General features: G+C 35.9%; 1 protein-coding gene across 1 annotated transcript in view; it reads left to right on the top strand.

Annotated features, from left to right (window-relative positions):
* COX16 (cytochrome c oxidase assembly factor COX16) overlaps positions 1-19,532 on the top strand; it is a 115,062-nt gene that overhangs the window by 16,836 nt on the left and 78,694 nt on the right. Inside the window, exon 2 of the mRNA XM_074235848.1 lies at positions 14,583-14,654. Within this exon, the coding sequence (XP_074091949.1) occupies positions 14,583-14,654 (72 nt within the window). The remainder of the gene's footprint in view (positions 1-14,582; positions 14,655-19,532) is intronic.

The raw sequence follows: 19,532 nt of genomic DNA, 5'->3' as shown, positions 1-19,532 counted from the left end.
ATATACTGCATTTATTATTTTCATAAGCTTCACTTGCAAAATAGGATATGCCACACAACTAATGGAGCAATAATGAAGACCCAGGTGCCAAAAGTTTGATTTCTGAAGCCTGGTAAGTCTTTTCTGCTGGATTATTCTAAAGCTTTAATTAGGTCTTTTATATAGTGATTTTGGAATTAGCCAACAAGATGTTGTTAGTTTTCCATTAAGAATTTTGAAAATGGGGAAAATAAATCCTACATCTAGGAAATTACAGGTCCCCCAATGCTAGGAAATCTAAAAAGGCAAAGGGAGAGAATTATTGGGTAAACATAAAACAAGAATGAAGGTCTAGACAAAAGCTCGAATTTGAAATCGCTCAATAAAAATGAGAAACTTAGAAACCTCTAATAGATAAATTACTATGTAATATAAATTGTGTCAGATAATCACAAGCCAGCATGGTTATTTGGTATCCTTATGTTATTTTGGCTTTCCAGGTTATTGCATAAGTCTCTTATTGAGTCTTCTCAGCTCCTCTTATTCTTGGTATAACTCAAGGCTGCAAGTAAAATACTAAACTCAGATAGTATATAGATGAACACATATACCACATAAGATGGTTTGAGGAAGACACAAGCACCAAGAAATAATATGGTATGAGAATTGTCTTTAAGCAGCAGGTTATGGAAGTTTTGAATCTGATTTCTTTAGCCATCTATTTCTATGGAAACTTTATGGCTTAATAATGATGTATAATACCAAAATCACCAAATGAGATTTCAAAACTTGATCTACTACTAAATAAATGTTTATTTAAATACAATGGTCTTTGAGTAATAGTAACAGTTAAGCTCAGGGGGTTATTTTTTTTTTGGCAGTTGAAGAGGAAATTTGTTTCTTTTTTTTATTTTCAAGTTTTTGCAAGGCAATGGGGTTAAGTGATTGCCCAAGATCACACAGCTAGGTAATTATTAAGTGTCTGAGGTTGGCTTTGAACTCAGGTCCTCCTGACTCCAGTGGGGCTGGTGCTTTATCCACTGTACCACCTAACTACTCCTCATTTCTCTTATCCATTTCCCACCATTTAGTAGCAAATGCTGTCAGATTGGATAGTTATGTAATATCTGTCAGCACTCCAGAAAAGTGAAAAGATAGTTGCCTGGCAACCTTAAGTGTTCTAGCAAGATCATAGATTCTGAACTAAGGAGGAGGTGTTGGAGGTTATCAAAACCAACAAGCTCTTTTATAAAATAAAGAAATGTAATCCAAAAAGGCAAGTGACTTTCCTAAGGTGACCCAGGTAGAAGTGGCAGACTAACTGAGACTTAAGTAATAAGTGTCAGACTACTGAGATTAACTCAGTATTGCTGATTCTTAACCCAGCACTGTACCACTCTGGTACAGCTGACTTGGTCTTTACTGAAGTACAAGGGTTAAAAAAATTCCTATTTGACTCTGAAATCTGTCACATGCCTCTCAGTTGTGGCCATGAAGATGCCAGGGTTCATAGATTGTGAAGTGCTAGTAGCTAGTAACTCAACTTCCTTGGCCTTTATAACTTAAGAGCCTTGCTTTTTGGAGTTTATGTATATTCTTTCTTGTTTCACTTCAGACTTTCTAGGATTTTAATTAGTGGAGAGACAAGTTGTCATTTGTTTCTTCCTTTCATATTTTGGGATTTAGTTGGGGAGGGGGGTGTCATGAAAGGTAAAAGTGTGATGTATGACCTATCCCATCTTATAAGTTTATCATAGACTGAAGAGAGGATATGTGCTTAAGGCCTTGAGTTAGAATTTCTGATCCTCCATCTATGCATTCTCTGAGCTAGGACCCTTACCGTTTGCCCAAAAGAGCTTTATCAATACTACTGCTATGCTTGGAGCATTTGTTCTAGGATCTCTACATAGGAATGCATGGATAGGAAAGAAGAAAGCATGTAATGTAAAGAGTATTACAAGTGTAGATTGGGGAGTGGCTAGGTGGCATAGTGGATAAAGCATCGGCCTTGGAGTCAGGAGTACCTGGGTTCAAATCTGGTCTCAGACACTTAATAATTACCTAGCTGTATGGCCTTGGGCAAGCCACTTAACCCCATTTGCCTTGCAAAAACCTAAAAAAAAAGTATAGATTGGAACTAGGGTAGTTTTTTCAGGGGATCAGTTGAGTTTTTCCAACTCACATGTTAAAATTACAGATGGGTAACTGAGGTGTCAAGATTTTAGCCCTTTCAATCTTTCAGTGGTTGTATACATAGCTTCTAAACCTTAAACTACTTTGACTGACTCACTGAAAGTAGCCATATTGTAAAGTCTAGGAAACTGGGAATAGCCCATTCACATCTTTTAAAGGGTGCCCCTCTTTCAGACTTTGATGGACTAGTGTATAGAAATATTTAGACTCCTTTAGGAGGTATGAAGTTTCTCAATCAACTTGATGGTGTTATAGTATAGATGGATTAATTCACTCCCAATGGTACTTCCTACTTCTCTACCATGCCCCAGAATCTTCTTTGTCCTAGAAGCCTACCTCTTTTACAAGTAGTCTCTATGGTCCCTCTTTCTGATTGTTTGTTTCTCCTAGAAGCTCACTTCAGTGAAGGCACCTAGGCCAGCCAGGTCTGTCTTTCTCACCAGGTTGTAGTCTCTCTGACTGGAGACCTCAGCACATCCCTCTTCTCTTTTTATCTTATTTTCATGTGTGTCTTTCCCCATTAGAGTGTAAGCTCCTTGAGGGTGGGAACTGACAGGTATTTTTTCCTATATTTGTATTCCTAGCATTTGCACTTATCTCATAAGTGCTTAATAAATGATTATTATCTGATTGATTGAATAATAGGTAAATTTGCTGTTCTTGGCTGTCTGATCAGGAGTGGTTTCAGTGTGAGTCCTAACTTTGAATTCCTAGTTCTATGTCCTTAGATTTCTTATCTATGCAAAGAAGGTCTTTCTTATCTTTGGTTAATTGTAATGACCACTGTAATCAATTCATTGTGACCAAATTAAACAGTAACTGAAAAAATTGAAAATCTCAACAGTCAAAAAAATATACAGATGAGCAATGAGTTGAAGTGAACATATAATATTAGAAGTTGTTTTATTAGCATAGAATATACATGACTTCAGCTCCCTTTACACTTTTTGCCTTCTCTTTCTACTTATTTTTTCCTTAATTTATAAAAATTGTGCCTATTGTACATATGGGTCTGTTGTTACTTAAATGAATGAAATGCAGCTCTCAACATGAATATATATATATATATATGTATATATATATATATATATATATATATGTATATATATATATATATATATACTTGGTTCCTAGTGACTTTGTAATTATGTGAAGTCATTGTACATAATAATGACAAGTATGTCAATTTGCTAGTCACTTAAGTGAAATCCAAGCTTTTCTTTCTTTTTTTCCATCTCCTTGTTCACAGGACACTCAAATTTAACTTAAAAAAAAAGAGTACCTGACATTTACTGACATTTACTTCATCAAATACTGAGTAAATATGAAGCTTATCATTTGTCAATCTATTTTTTCCTCAAAGGGGAATGAAATCGCTTATAATAATACTGATCATTGTGTGGGTGACTTCTGTTGTGGATGTCGTTATAGAAGCCTGACAATGCTATATGATCATTGGAACCTATGGCATTATCTCTTCCTTGACTAAATTTATCTTGAGCAGAGACCATACCTCATTTGCTATGAACCTTAATCTCTGCTAAGTGGGAATAATATTTTATTGCCAATGTTACAGAATTGTTTTGAGGAAATACTTTGCAAACCTTAAAATTCCATTTGAAATATGAATAATAATAATTATTTTATTTTTATTAATCTTCTGACCCTTTGAGCTCAAGGCATCAAAGATTCCACACTTTCCAGCTTTAACCATTCCTTTCCTTTGCTTCTCTTCTTTGTCTTAGCCAATTAAGGAAGGTATGATCTTGGCTTTTTTTCCTTTTCTTTCTATATATTCTATATATAATATTCCTTAGCAATCACATTTTTTCCCCCTTACAGCTTCAATAATCATTTCTATGTAGGTAATTCCCAATCATTTAACAAGCATTTTTTAAGTGCTTATTGCTGGACAGATACTGTGTAATCACCGGAGATATAAAGAGAGGCAAAAGCAATCCTTGTCTTCAAGGAGCTTCTAAAGAGAGAGACACAACAAATGATATAGATACAGATACAGATACAGATACAGATACAGATGCAGATGCAGATGCAGATGCAGATGCAGATGCAGATGCAGATGCAGATGCAGATGCAGATGCAGATGCAGATGCAGATACAGATGCAGATGCAGATGCAGATGCAGATGCAGATGCAGATACAGATACAGATACAGATACATAGTTAATTATATAAAGATATATATATATATATGTATGTGTGTGTGTGTGTGTGTGTGTGTACATTTAAATTACATGCAGAATAGATATTCCCTGGACATCTAATTTGAAATATTTAATAGGCAATTAATAATGCAGAGCTGAAACTCAGGGGAGAAACTAGGGATGGAAATAAAGATCTGGGAATCATTCCTATGGAGATGATAATTGGATTGATGGGAGTTAATGAGATTGTCAAATGAGGTGATAGAAAGAGAAAAAGGCCTGAAACAGAGACCTGGAGTTACCATATTATTGTAAAACTAATGATAATGAAAATATATCACAGGAGACTGAGATGGAGCAGTCAGGAAGAGAAACAAAAGAGCAATATAGCGATATCCTAGAGAGGAAAGAGTATTCAGGTGGAGAGTCTGGTTAACTATGTCAGTTCTACAAGAAGGTCAAGAAGGATAAGGATTGAAAAAAAATGTCATTATATATGGAATCATTGATGACTTTGGAGAGAATAATTTCATTTGAAAGATAAGATCAGAAACCAGGTTGAATGTAGAAGGAGGTGAAAAGAGGAAGTTGAAGAAAGATGTATAAATTAATTTTTCAAAGAATTTTTTTTTTTTAGTTTTGCAAGGCAATGGTATTAAGTGGCTTGTCCAAGGCCACACAGCTAGGTAATTATTAAATGTGAGGTCGGATTTGAACTCAGGTACTCCTGACTCCAGGGCCGGTGCTCTATCCACTGTGCCACCTAGCCACCCCTCAAAGACTTTTTTGCAGAGAAAGTAAGGGAAGACATAGGATGCTAGGATGGCAGGATCTAGTGAGGTTTTTAAAATTTTTTTTTTTATTAAGGATCAGGGAGATACAGATGTATTTGTAGGCAGAAGGAAAGGAGCCAGTAAATAGGAAGAGATGGAAGATTAGAGAGAAAGGGGAGATGAGAGTGAGGTCAGATTCTTCAGATGATGAAAAGGGATGGAATCCCTATCTCATATAGAGGGGTTGTCCTTAGCAAGAAGAAGGGCTACATCATCATCATAGAGTGAATACAGAAAGATAAACAGGTTAATATAAAAAGGGTATGAGATGAAAAAAGAAGAGGGAGCTCATGGCCATTGGCTTCAATTTCGATGTATGTACAGTGTTTGCCTGCCTAAGGCAAGGGCCACCTTTTTATCAGATTCTGGAATGAAGTCAGTAAGCATTTATTAGCACCTACTATGTGTCACACACTGTTTCTAAACACTGGGGATGCAAAGAAAGGAAAAAGGCAGATTCTGCTCTTGGGGAAACAGTCTGATGGAGCAGACAACATGAGAACTCTGTACAAACAAAATAGGTACATGATTGGAGAGAATCTCTAGAAGGAAGGGAAGGAAAATCAAGAAAAGCTTCTCCTAGAAGGTGGAATTTCAGCAGGAACTTGAAGGAAGCCAGAAAGTAGAAATGAGGAGGGAGAGAATTTTAGGTATATGAAACAGTGAAAATGCCTAGAGCTAGGAGATGGAGTATCTTATTTGAGCAACAGCAGAGAATTGTAGAGTGGTAGAGGGCAGGGGAAAGGAGAGAGATATAAGATCACTGGAAAGTAGTGGGAGGGGAAGCATTTATGAAGGGCTTTGAAAGCCAGAGTTTTATATTTGATTCTGGAAGTGATTAGGAGATGATTGATTGGGAGATGATTCAATAACTTTATTAGATAGGGGTAATGATATGGTCAGCTTTGCTTTAGGAAGATCACTTTAATGGCTGAGTGGAGAATGGAGTGAAGTAAGGAGAATCTTTTGTCAGGGAGTGGTCAGCAGGCTATTACAATAGTTCAGGTATAAGGTGAATGATTGACCTGCACCAAGGTGATGGAAGTGTGAGAGGAGAGAAAGGGACATATGTGAGTGATGTTAAGAAGGTAAAATTGATAAAACTTGGCTGCAGATTGGATATGGGGGTGGTGAGAAAGTGAAATTGGAAGCCTGGGTGACTGGGAGGATGGGTTTGGGGAGGAAAGATAATGAGTTCAGTTTTGGATATGTTGAGGTTAAAATGTGTACAGGCCATCTAGTTTTAGATATCCAGCACTCAGATGCAAGTCTAGAGATCAAGAGATTAGGGCTGGATATGTAGAGCTGAGTGTCATTAACATAGAGATGATCTTTGAATCTATGGGAGCTTATAAGATTACCAAGTGAAATAGTATAGACTAAGGTCAATAAACTGAGGGAGAGGACCAAATTCATCTTGTTTTTGTATGCCTGCAAGCTAAGAATGATTTTTATATTTTAAAAATACAATAAAAGTTTTAAAATGTAAAAAGCATTCTTAGCTCACTGGCCTGGAAAAATAAATAGGTTGGATTTGGTCTGTGGGCAGTAGTTTGCTGACCTGTGATATAGAAGAATAAAAGAAGAGGACCTAGGACAGAATCCTGTGGGACACCCACAATTAGCAGGCTTAATCTATCCCAAGATCCAGCAAGAGACTAAGAAGGAATAGTCAGATATAGGAGGAGATGTAGGATTGAGTAATTTCATGGAAACCAAGAAAGAAGAGAACATAAAGAAGAGTGATTTACAGTGTCTCAGAGGCTGCAAGAGAGGTCAAGAAGGATGGGGATTGAAAAAAAGCCATTAGATTTGGAAAATGAGACATCATTGGTAACTTTGCAGAAAGTAGTTTCAGTTGAATAATAAGGTTGGAAACCAGACTGTAGAGAATTAAGAAGAGAAATGAGATTGGAGGCACATATGGTAGATGGCCTTCTCAAGAAGCTCATTTGCAAAAGGGAAGAGAGCTATAGAATGATAGCTAATGGAGTTGGATGGAACAAGTGAGGATTTTTTTGAGGATGGGGGAGACACATTTTGTAGGGAAATAGAGAGTAGAAAAGAAAAGATTGAAGATAAGTGAGAGAATGAGGGATGGATGCTAAAGGGGGACAATCTTCTGGAGAAGATGGGATAAAATGGGATCAATTTTGCATGTTAAAGAGTTTGACTTGGCAAAGAGAAGAGCTACCACTTCATGGCAAAGGGTGAAGTTGAAGATAGTGACAGAAAAAATATCAGCAAGTGACTTCAATATTTTCAGTAAAATAAAAGGGAAAGTTCTCAGATAAGAGAGGGGAAGGAAGGCATAGGAAACAACTGGAGGTTTGAGAAGGAAGGAAAAGATTTGGGAAAGCTGCTCTGGTGAGCAGGAGAACAGGAAATGATTACCTAGCTAAAGTGAGGGACCAGATTTTTAAAAATATATTTTTCAATATAATTTTGTAGTGAACCTACCCAGTTTGGTTTCATTATTTTCTTTCTTTTTTTTTAATGGTAACAATTTTTTTCATTTCACTTTTATTTGCATTCTAATGTCATATTTACTCTTGTGCCATAAGCTTTTGTTTCTTCAGTTTCTTCTGGTATATCTTTTTCTTTTGAGCAACTTCCTCTTCTGGTTTAGGAACAATTTGTTCCTTTTCAGTATCATCTCAATATGGCAAGGAGAACTCATGTATGGGTTGATTCAGCCATGAGCCCTGTAAGTATGCCGTCTCATTTTGGGATCCTTGTTAACCTGGATATGCTCAATGACCAGAGAATCCACATCCAAACCCTTTAATTCAGCATTGCTCTCTGCATTTTTAAGCATATGCAGCAAGAACTCAGCACTCTTTTTTGGCCAACGACCCCACTGCTTAGCCTGGGCACACCTGCCAACGCTACCATTATATCGACAGAATGGAACACATTGTTTCTTCAATGTGACATCTTTCAAATACTTGGTAGCTTTTCGGATGTGCATGCCCTTGATGGCTTGAGCTGTTTCATGGGTGTTCTTGAAGTGGACCTGGAGATTTGAACCCCTTGACTTGCATGATTTTGTGGGGTTCTCTGGATCAAGAGAATACCTCACCATTTTAAATGATTACCTAGGACGGCTCAAGGGAAGAGCTGGTTTCATTATTTTCTCCAGCTTATTTCAGCAGCATATGAGTAGGAGTGAAGGTAGTAAATGGTAGGAATAATCTAAGGTGGAGACTTTTCAGGGCAAGATCAGTGATAGTATATAGGGATTTAGGGACTTGAGAGAAGAGAACAATATTGACTGGTTCATCATAGGTTCTAGATTTAGAAGAGAGGAGATTATAGTCTCTTTACAGGTCAATTAAGGGTAACCCTGCACCCATGAAGGTGAAAGCAGAGAATAATGGTAGGCAAAAGGTAAGTCAAAAGGAGAGATAGAATGAGAAAAGATTTTGGCTGGATAAAGGAATTTTGGTACTTGGAAGTAGAACACTTGTGGATATTGATTATATGGCCCTATATCTAGTGTAGGGGACCCAATGTATATAGCTGAAGGGAGGTCATAAGAGTTGATTAACAGAGAATAAAATTTTTATTATTTGAAAAAACATTTTATTGTTGGAGAGAAACCATATCAGTGAGTACTAGAAGATGAAACATGAGATCCAGAAGAGTTTTAACTTTAAAAGGACTAGAATTTAAGAATAATTCAAAGAAACAAGCTGCTTTAATAAACCCAATATATTTTTAATATTTGTTAGAGAAAGAAAATAGAGATAATAGTATAAAACTTATATTTCAAAGTAAAACTGTAATTATTTGGTATTGACCTGTTTTATATTTCTGCTGTTAGATGGGAAATTTGTTAATTTTGCAGCAGGAATTACTGAGGGGAATAATGAAAGAAGCAGACAGATCCAGAGGGTAGACGTGAAATATTTTGCATAAAAGGAGCAGAAATCTGGAATCCAAAGAGGATAATTTGCTCTTTAGCAGTCAGAACGTCAGTATCACTGGAATCAGGAGAGTAATAAAGGGGTGGGTATATGCTAAACTTCTGGATATGAGTTCAGGCAGAGTGTCATTGAATGGGGTCAGGTTCACTGAGAGAGGGTAGGTGATTATTAAATTCAGGGTCCCTTTTGACAGGTGTCATTTTTCTGTCTTGTGAGATGTCAGGAACTCCACCTTATTGCAAGCATAAGCAGTGGGTAATGTGGTACAGGAGGTATCAGGGCTCAGGAGACAGGAGGTAGCTCGCCTTTTAGAGTTACTTTCCAACTACCAGTAAAATATCTATTCATAGATCTTCTAGCATGTTAGAATCACTATGTCTGAAACTGTGCTGATAGTTTTTCTCCAAAATTCCCCTTGTGAATCTATCATTTGATTTGGTGGTTGAGCTCAGTAGGATTAACTTCAGTACTTCCTTTTGCTTTACTTATATCAGATAATTTATCATGTACTGTCAGTTCTGATTTAACCAGATCTCTACCACCCAACCTTTCTTATATTTTCAAGGCTACAACCATTGTTTGGGCTTTCATTAATACTTGCTTGTACTGTGGAGCTCTTAATAGATCTTCCTAATTTTACTTTCTTCTCTCTATTGCCAGATTTCTCTTCCTTATGAATATCTGGTCCTGTTATTTTGTAAGAACCCTTCAATGTGGGGCAGCTAGGTGGCGCAGTGAATAGAGCACCAGCCCTGGAGTCAGGAGTACCTGAGTTCAAATCCGACCTCAGACACTTAATAATTACTTAGCTGTGTGGCCTTGGGCAAGCCACTTAACCCCATTTGCCTTGCAAAAAAAAAAGAAAAAAAAACTAAAAAAATTAAAAAAAAGAACCCTTCAATGCCTGTCTATTGCTTACCAATACTCTTTGACTTCTTTGATTTCCTATGTGATTGTCTATGATTTGATACCATCCTACTTTTCTAACCTTACCTCATACTGCCATCCATCCCTGTGTGCTAAACTTCAGATAATTTGAAATTTTTGGCATCCACTTATACACCCTACATTTTGCTCCATCTCTTTATGCCTGAAATTTCTCTATTGAATCCTTACCCATCTTCTAAAGCTCAACTCTCATGTTACCTACTCTAGGAGATTTTTCAGTGAGTCCACTTGTTTTGTTTTTAGAAAAATTTTATTTACTTTTGAGTTTTACAGTTTTTCCCCTAATATTGTTTCCCCCCCCCCCCCCCCACCCCCAAGGCAGTCTGTTAGTCTTTACATTGTTTCTATGGTATACATTGATCTAAGTTGAATATGTTGAGAGAGAGAGATCATATCCTTAAGGAAGAAAAATAAAGCATAAGAGAGATAGTAAAATTACATAGTAAGATAACAGTTTTTTTTTTTTCTAAAGTAAAGGTAATAGTCTTTGGTCTTTGTTCAAACTCCACAATTCTTCTCTGGATACAGATGGTATTCTCCATTGCAGATAGCCCAAAATTGTCCCTGATGTTGCACTGATGGAATGAGCAAGTGCATCAAGGTTGATCATCACCCCCATGTTGTTAGGGTGTATAGTGTTTTTCTGGTTCTACTCATCTTGCTTAGCATCAGTTCATGCAAATCCCTCCAGGCTTCCCTGAATTCCCATCCCTCCTGGTTTCTAATAGAACAAGAGTGTTCCATAACATACATATACCACACTTTGCTCAGCTATTCCCCAATTGATGGACATTCACTCAATTTCCAATTCTTTGCCACCACAAACAGGGCTGATCTCTTCAGGGTATGAATCCAGTAGTAGTACTGCTATATCAAAGGGTAGGCACATTTTTATTACCCTTTGGGTGTAATTCCAAATTGCTCTCCAGAAAGGTTGGATGAATTCATGACTCCACCAACAATGTATTAGTGTCCCAGATTTCCCACATCCCTTCCAACATCAATCATTGTCCTTTCTGGTCACATTGACCAGTCTGAGAGGTGTGAGGTGGTACCTCAGAGAAGCTTTAATTTGCATTTCTCTAATAAGTAATGATTTAGAGCAATTTTTCATATGACTATGGATCACTTTGATTTCCTCATCTGTAAATTGCCTTTGCATATCCTTTGACCATTTGTCAGTTGGGGAATGGCTTGTTTTTTTGAAAAATTGACTCAGTTCTCTGTATATTTTAGAAATTAGTCCTTTGTCAGAAATACTAGTTGTAAAAATTGTTTCCCAGTTTACTAGATTTCTTTTGATCTTGGTTACAGGGGTTTTATCTGTGCAAAAGCTTTTTAATTTAATCAAAATCATCTAGTTGTTTTTAATAATGTTCTCCATCTCCTACTCCTTGATCTTCTAGTTTTATTTATAATATTGCTTTTTTATGTCTGAATCCTATATCCATTTTGATCTTATCTTGGTATAAGGTGTGAAGTGTTCTAATCTAAGTTTCTTCCATACTAACTTCCACTTTTCCCAACAGTTTTTATTGAAGAGAGAGTTTTTGTCCCAATAGCTGGACTCTTTGGGTTTATCAAACAGCAGATTTCTATAATCATTTCCTGCTATTGCACCTAGTCTATTCCACTGATCCACCACTCTATATCTTAGCCAATACCAGACAGTTTTGATGACTGATGCTTTATAATAGAATTTTAGCTCTGGTAAGGTTAAGCCACCTTCTTTTTTACTTTTTTTGTTGGAAATTCTTGACTTTTTATTTCTCCATATGAATTTACTTAAAACCTTTTCTAACTCATTAAAGTAATTTTTTGGAATTTTGATTGGTAGGGCACTAAACAGGTAGTTTAGTTTTAGTAGAATTGTCATTTTTATTATACTGTATAATAAATATATTAACATATCTATTTTAATATATTATATAGATTATATTATATATTATTTTATTGTCATTTTATTATTTTTATTACATTATATTATTATATTGACCTATCCATGAGCAGTTGATGTTTGCCCAGTTATTTAAATCTGATTTTATTTGTGTGAGAAGTGTTTTGTAATTGTTTTCAAAAGGTTTTTGAATTTGCCTTGGCAGATAGACTCCCAGGTATTTTATATTGTCTGAGGTTACTTTGAATGGGATTTCTCTTTCTAGCTCTTTCTGCTGTATCTTGCTAGTCATATATAGAAATGTTGAGAATTTATGAGGGTTTATTTTATATCTTTCAACTTTGCTAAAGTTGCTAATTATTTCTAGTAGTTTTTTTAGATAATTTTTTGGGATTCTCTAGGTATAGGCATCATGTCATCTGCAAAGAGTGAGAGATTTGTCTCTTCCTTCCCAATTCTAAATTTCTTTTTCTTCTCTTATTGCTGAAGCTAACATATATTGAATAGGAGTGGTGATAATGGACATCGTTGTTTCACCCCTAGTCCACTTGTTGATAAAAACCTTTCCCCCCTTCTCCCTTTAGATAGAATACTAACATTTTGTGTATGATCAGATGAGATAGGTATAGGAGTTCATGTTTATAAATGTTAACCTTTTTTGGGGTAGGGTACCTCTTTTGGAGTAATTGCATTAAGATATGTTTATTCTCCACTAAAGTCTGCCTTGATACCACATCATAGCATGGAATTTTTGATGGTGATTCCCAAAAGCATAAGTCCTTGTGAAATGACTTTAGAGATCTTGTAGCAATGGAAGGTTTCTGTAGTTAAGCACCAGGCTAAGTACAGAGAGGCTTATCACTACTTTTACCACCAGATGGCTCCTTTCTTTGGCCACAGTCCTTTATAGCAAAGGCTTCTAAGTTGTGGAAGAGTCTGTGTCAATTAGGGGTGTTCCTATGCTCATGAAATAAGCAATTGTAAGTGTCTTTAATTACAGTTATTTCCATGTTATAACCAGCCTCTAAGCTCTATGATCATAAGGACTAAATCTTATATAAACTTTAAAATATCTTACATTAATGATGTTTTTTTGAAATGAACTGAATTAAATAAAGTACATATTGTACATAGGTATAGAAAGGGTACAGAGTAAGAGTGACCTTAGCCTGATGGAATTAACTATAAGGCTTCAAGAAGAAGCAGAATTTGAGAATTACCTGAACTTCTTATCGCTTAATGAGTCAGTTCCAAGCTTCTGGACTTTTATTTTTATATTTCTCTGTTTTATCAATTACTTATAAAGCAGCAATTGTATAGAGTGGCTTGAAATTATGCTAAGTATGTGGATATGCACACTGCTTGGTGTTTGTTGTTTGCATTTAGCAAATATAATAGTTGAAATGCCTATTTTTTAGTGAATTGATAATAAAAACTTTAGAAATTTAATATTTGGTGGCCGCTAGTTGGTGCAGTGGATAGAACACTGGCCCTGGATTCAGGAGGACCTGAGTTCAAATGTGGTCTCAGACACTTAATAACCTAGCTGTGTGACCCTGGGCAAGCCACGCAGGGCAAAAACCTTAAAAAAAAAAGAAAAGAAATTTAATATTTGCAGAGTGCTTTTATATAAATAGTTATATAATAAAGAGAAATACTCAAACAAAGGTCCTGTTCTGAAGAGCTCAAAGAACTTTATGTATTCAGGCTTTGATAGATTCTATAAAAGGAAATTTTTTTATTTACTTGTCTGGCAGTAGAAAGTACACAAAACTTTAGAAGATAGACTGTCAGTAAAGTTACTGAAGGACAAGAAAAAGCAAGTATTTTCATAAGCAGCATCCATGATGGAGTGGGATATGATGTTTAAGGCAAAATGCTGAAGAGAACTGTGACTTTCTCCATGTGAATCTCATAAGCTTTCATGAACAAGTAAATAAGATAATATCTGCTTAGGAGATCTGTGTGTCAGGAGTAAGAAAAAGGGATACAAGGAACTCTCAAGGTTTCTCTTAAGAACTTTGGAATTGATTGTACAACATCAGATTCACTGACACAGGACTACCCAGCATGGCATGCCCTCATCAGAGAAGGTGTGTTCTATGAGCAAGGCAGAAAGGAAAAAGCTCAAAAGAAACAAGACTCAAGTTTAGAGAATCCTCAGGTGTTCAAATGGATTATTTGTGCTCAACCTGTGATCTTTACCTCTACATTATGAGTTTCTAATAGCCCAGTCAGCCACAATTGGGCATACTTTAAGAATCTAACATAATAATGTCATATTGGTCCTCTTTGAGAACAAAGGACAGCAACTATTCCCTGATTGATAAGTATCGTCTTAGTTTTCAGTTTTTTGACACTACAAAAAAAGTGACCATAAGCATTTTTTAAGATATGAGCCCTTTTTATTCTTTCTTTGATCTCCTTAGGGTACATACTTTGTAGTCTAAGAGTACTTCCTAAAAATTTTTATAATGAACTGAAGGAACAGACTCAAGCTGGAAAGATGGATAAAAACTTAACTGAAGTAGTAGTAGTAGCTTATTTATTCTAATATTATTGTCTTTTCAGAAATGCAAAGAGAGATTGTCTCTCTACATTTCTAATTGTGTTTTCTCTTTTTATTTTCATATTTTAGGTACTCATCATTGGAGGTTCTTTTGGTCTCCGGGAGTTTTCTCAAATTCGTTATGATGCAGTGAAGATCAAGGTAAGAGTGATTTGTTCAGAAAAAAGTTATAATTGGAGGTGACTCGTGTGTGTTTGTGTGTGTGTGTGTGTGTGTGTGTGTGTGTGTTGAGAATATGTGAACTAAGGGAGGAATGATTTTTTTAACACTGGAAATTCTGCTTTTATAACAGAAGTCTTTTTATCAAGGACTTAGTGGCCTTGCTAGCTCCTTTCCCAGCAGCATCATGTCTCCTATGGTTTCTATTCCTGCTACTTCTGAGTCACTGGGTAGCCTTGGGTTTCCTAATCTTCAAAGTGACAATAGTTATCACACACAAGGTCATTATAAAGATTTATGATGTGTTTTAAGGTATTCAGCAATTCTGTACTCTATTTTTTGAAAGAATCTAAGTATGAAAGTATTTTGGTATAAAATAAGTCTCAACTGAGTTGGTATAAGGTTTTAGTGAAGACCAAAGAATTTAATTCCTAAAATATAGTTGCTTAAACAGTTCATAGCAATTGATTAAGTAATCATAGATCTTTACATCTTCTATAAATTGTTATACATAAGTATTTGATGCAATTATTGTAAAATTCAGACCAAATTTCATATAAGAATGTTATGTTCCTTAAACAGAGGTGCACATTTGATGTCTGTAAGATAGGTAGGAATATTTCTGAGTTTTTCTTTCTAAGAAGCTTTTTTAGCAAACTTCATTATTGTTGGTGGGAAAGTAAAGTTTGAGTTTAAGAATGGAATCATCTTTGTTCTCATAGATTAAAAAAAAGTGCCTTATTCATTCAACATTAAGCCAATATTTATTAAGCTCCATTGGTATACTGAAGAGTATGCTAAGGCTCTAAGAGATATAATAAGTTTGAAGAGATTTTCCCTGTCCTTGTAGAACTGACAACCTAGTAAAAATTTAAGAAGCAAATGGAGATAAGGACAATACACAATATTACTTGATAAGTAGATTAGAATTCAAAATAAAGTACTGGATGAGGACCCTGGGTGAAATTTGTTACTAAAGTTAGAGATAAGGGAGAAATGGTGAAAGAACATAGAGCCTGTTAGAGGAATTTGGTTTAACTAGGACATAGAATGGGTGGAATAGAGTAGGGGATATCACCAGAAGACCTTGCTTGCCAAGATAAGGAATTTGAGGCAGCAGGGAGTTACTGAGTAGAAGAATGATATAACTAGAAAGAGATGTAACAACAATGATGTTGACACATGTTAAGACTAGATTGGAAAGTCAGGGGAGAAAATGGAGGTAAAAAAGATCTATTAGGAGATGATTTTTAGTAGTCAGGAAGTGAAGGAGAGAGCAGTCAAAGATAAAATCTTAATACCTTTGGCATTCCTCTAAGATTCCAAGTTACAGAGGAGTTGCTGATTTGCTTTGGTATATATTCAAAGTCTTAATGCAATTTTAAGCTTAAAAACTCAACCAAACCTTTTGGGACAATCCTGTATGACCTCAAGGTTTGGAATGTAGGAAGCAGAGTAAATAATGTTTTCACTGGACAAAATAGTAAAGTCAGATTGATGAGCAAGCTTAGGGAGGAGGCAATAAATTGTGTTTTGGATGTGTCCAGGAATGCCCAGGTTGAGGTGATGGTTTGAAGCCCGTAATAGAAGTCAGAATTGCAAACATTGATTTGGGCCTGAGTTACTTAGAAGTGGTAGTACAAATTGGGAGAGTGAATGATATTGCTAGGGGAAAGAGTGGAGAGAGAAGAACAGAGAGCCAAAGACAGACTCAAGGTCAACATCCACATGAAAGGGTTGTGAGAGGGGGAGGATTCCACAGAGGAGACAGAGGTATGTTTAGGGGGATAAGTGAAGAACCAGGGACAGGGTGTTGACTCAAAAAACCAAGGGAAGAGGGAATATTTCAATAGAAGGAGAATGGTATGATGTTGGGGAAAAGAAGACCTCAAAGAAAAGGTTGTTGGGTATGTTGATTAGGTGACCACCTAATCACCCATACTTGAAGAAAACAGATTAAAATTGAATGGATGGCTCAGAAGTTTAGTTGGAGGTGGAAGTGTAAAGAGAGTGGATAGGGAGGAATTGGACAGTGGGGGTAAATAATTTAAGAAGTTGGTAGAGAAGAACGAGATGGATGATGGAAGGGTCTAGAAAATATTAAAAAAAAAGTATTGTGGAGGGGGCAGCTAGGTGGTGTAGTGTATAGAGCATAGACCCTGAGTCAGGAGGACCTGAATTCAAATACGGCCTTAGACATACACTTATTACTTACTTCACTATATGACCTTGGACAAGTCACTTAACCCCATTGCCTTAAATAAATAAAATTTTTGAAAAGAGTATTGTGGAGACTTGAGTATATATTTTTAGGTAGATGAGAAAGAGTCAGTGAATAGAGATGAAAGAGGTATGATTGCTAGATCAAAGTCCTGGCAGAGGCAGTAGAGATGGGGCCAAGGGCACAGGTAGAAGAAACAGCTTCAGTAAGGAGTAGTGATGTCTTTTTTGTGAGCAGAAAATGTAGAATTTATTGCAGGGAAATTAGTAATGGTATTGGGAGGAATTCTATGAGTATTTATTATATAGTGTAAAATACATTGGTCCCTAAATCACAGTTCTGCCTTTTTTTAAATGAATGATACTGTGTAGGTTATTTAGAAGTGACTTATCAAAACAAATGAATCAGTAAAAAAATTAAGGAGGAAAAGTTTATTTATTAAAAGAAAAAGAAAAGAAATAAAGTTCTAGACTCCAGTAATACTATAGGCAATCACTTACTATCTGTATTATATTGGGCAAAAAGACATTTAACTTAGTTTCCTGAGCCAGTTTCTTTATCTGTAAAATACTAATTTAAAAACTTGCCTTGTCTACCTCACAAGGTTTTTTTTTTATGAGACTCAAATGAGTTAATTTATGTGAAAATATTTTATAAGACATTATATAAATATTCCAAGTGAGTTTTATTGCCCTTGCTCATACAACTCCTATCATACTACTTTTCCTAGTACTTTTATCTAATACTACTGTCTTCCACATACTCTATGCTCCAGATAAACTGAAATAATAATAATAGTAATAATAATAAAGATTATGATGATGATAATGATTCACAGTTGTAGAGTGATTTAAAATTTACAAAGCACTTTTCTCCCAATAACCCTGAGAGGTACCCAGCAACCTTTTATATACCTTCCACTTTTTCAACATGCTTTTGCTTTTGTTTTTTCCTAGGCTTAAAATATCTGCTTGTTGAATTCCTACTTGTGAAGTACAGCCATTTAGAGGAAGTAAATAATGTCCATTCCCCAACAGACCCCACATAGCACTTTCTTTGAACCACTTTGATGTTATATATCTCAAATTATTTTTCTTATCATTACTTGTGTCTGTGTAGTTCCTCAAATTCAATAATCCATTAGGCTGTGTGCTATATGAGAGCAGAGATCATGCCTTAGCTAAATAGTTTATCTTAGCCAATGTCTAGGTGAATGCTCTGCATATAAATAGATGTTTAATAAATGTTTATTGATTTATTGAAAATGAAAGATAATATCATTAGGGGTTGGGACATTTGGGCTCTCTTCCTAGACAAATTTTACTTGAATTTTCTGATTTGAAACTACTTACCTTCCAGAAGTGAGAATTAATTATTTGGTAAGGTAAGTTGCTGCCTAGAACACATTAGCATATTAACTTTGGGGGGGGCCTCTTACTAATGAACAATAGAAGTAAAAAAATACTTTTCACCTTATTTCAAAAAGTCAAATTTAATTCTAGAAGGAAAACATTACATACCCCTAGTTTCTCCAAATTTTTGTTGCATAAACTTCTGCTTTTAAAATAGGAACCCAGTGAAACTGGTCATATTCAAAAATGAACATTTTATATGTTCTTAATGTTCTTATATGTTCTTTTAACTGTTAAAACTTTAAATAGTGGTTATGTTGGTCTCCCATCTTATTAGCAAGGGAAGACTTCATTCTTAAAAATGCTTCCCTCTGAATGTCAGAGAATAATTAAGCCATTTTTTTTTGTGTTGTGAGGACTTCATCTCCTTAATTATTTTGAAGGAAATTAATCATATTCTTATTGTTCAGTAGGAGGATTTCTTTTAGTGCATCCTTGTGATTCTATTGGCTTAGGATAAGCTCCTTCTACCAATCCTGATTGGCAACTTTTCAGCAACTTGTAATCTTAGGAAGTTGCTTGGAGACTTTTTTGGGAAAAATGGCCATGTGAAATGTTCCAGTCATGTTCACCTTCCCTAAGAGATTACCTAGCAAAGATGAATTAGTCAGCAAAACCTAAGTGCAATCAGGTATCTCCTCCATCTAGTCCAGCACTGCACAATGACAGAGCATGAGCCTGGGGACCATGAAAAGGGGTTACAACCAGAGTGATTTTCAATAAATGGAGCCTGAAGCCAGTAGAATCTCTGTCCTAGCCTTTCTGAGCCACAGCAGAGAGGAAAACCAGTTCTAAGTAGGAGACCATCCTAGGAGAGGAGGTGAGGCAAAGGGATGCTTCAGGAATACTCATCAGCATTCAGAGGGGACTTGTCAGGACTGCAGCAGGGAGCAAAGTCAGCTGTTAGTGGATGCTCCTACAAGGTAGACAGAGATGGGATGAGGTGGGGCTTCACAGTGAACCTCCAGGAAACAAAGAAGCCAGAGGGTGAGAAGTTTTATATGAATTGATAGAGAGTAAAATGGCAGAGTAAGAATAATTTATGTAACTATTAGAACATTGTAAGGAAATACAACTTTGGGATATTTAAGACTTCTAATCAATGCAGAGACCAAAAGACTGGTGTTAATCATACAATCCATCTCCTAAGGGAGAGGTAATAGATTAAAGGTGCAGAGGGAGATATGTTTTCTGAGTTGACCAATGTATGAGTTTGTTTTGCTTGAC

Source organism: Macrotis lagotis, chromosome 4 (genome assembly GCF_037893015.1).
Source record: "Macrotis lagotis isolate mMagLag1 chromosome 4, bilby.v1.9.chrom.fasta, whole genome shotgun sequence".
Classification (NCBI taxonomy): domain Eukaryota; kingdom Metazoa; phylum Chordata; class Mammalia; order Peramelemorphia; family Peramelidae; genus Macrotis; species Macrotis lagotis.
Note: the sequence above shows the minus strand (reverse complement) of the source record. Positions and strands in the feature narration are given on the sequence as shown.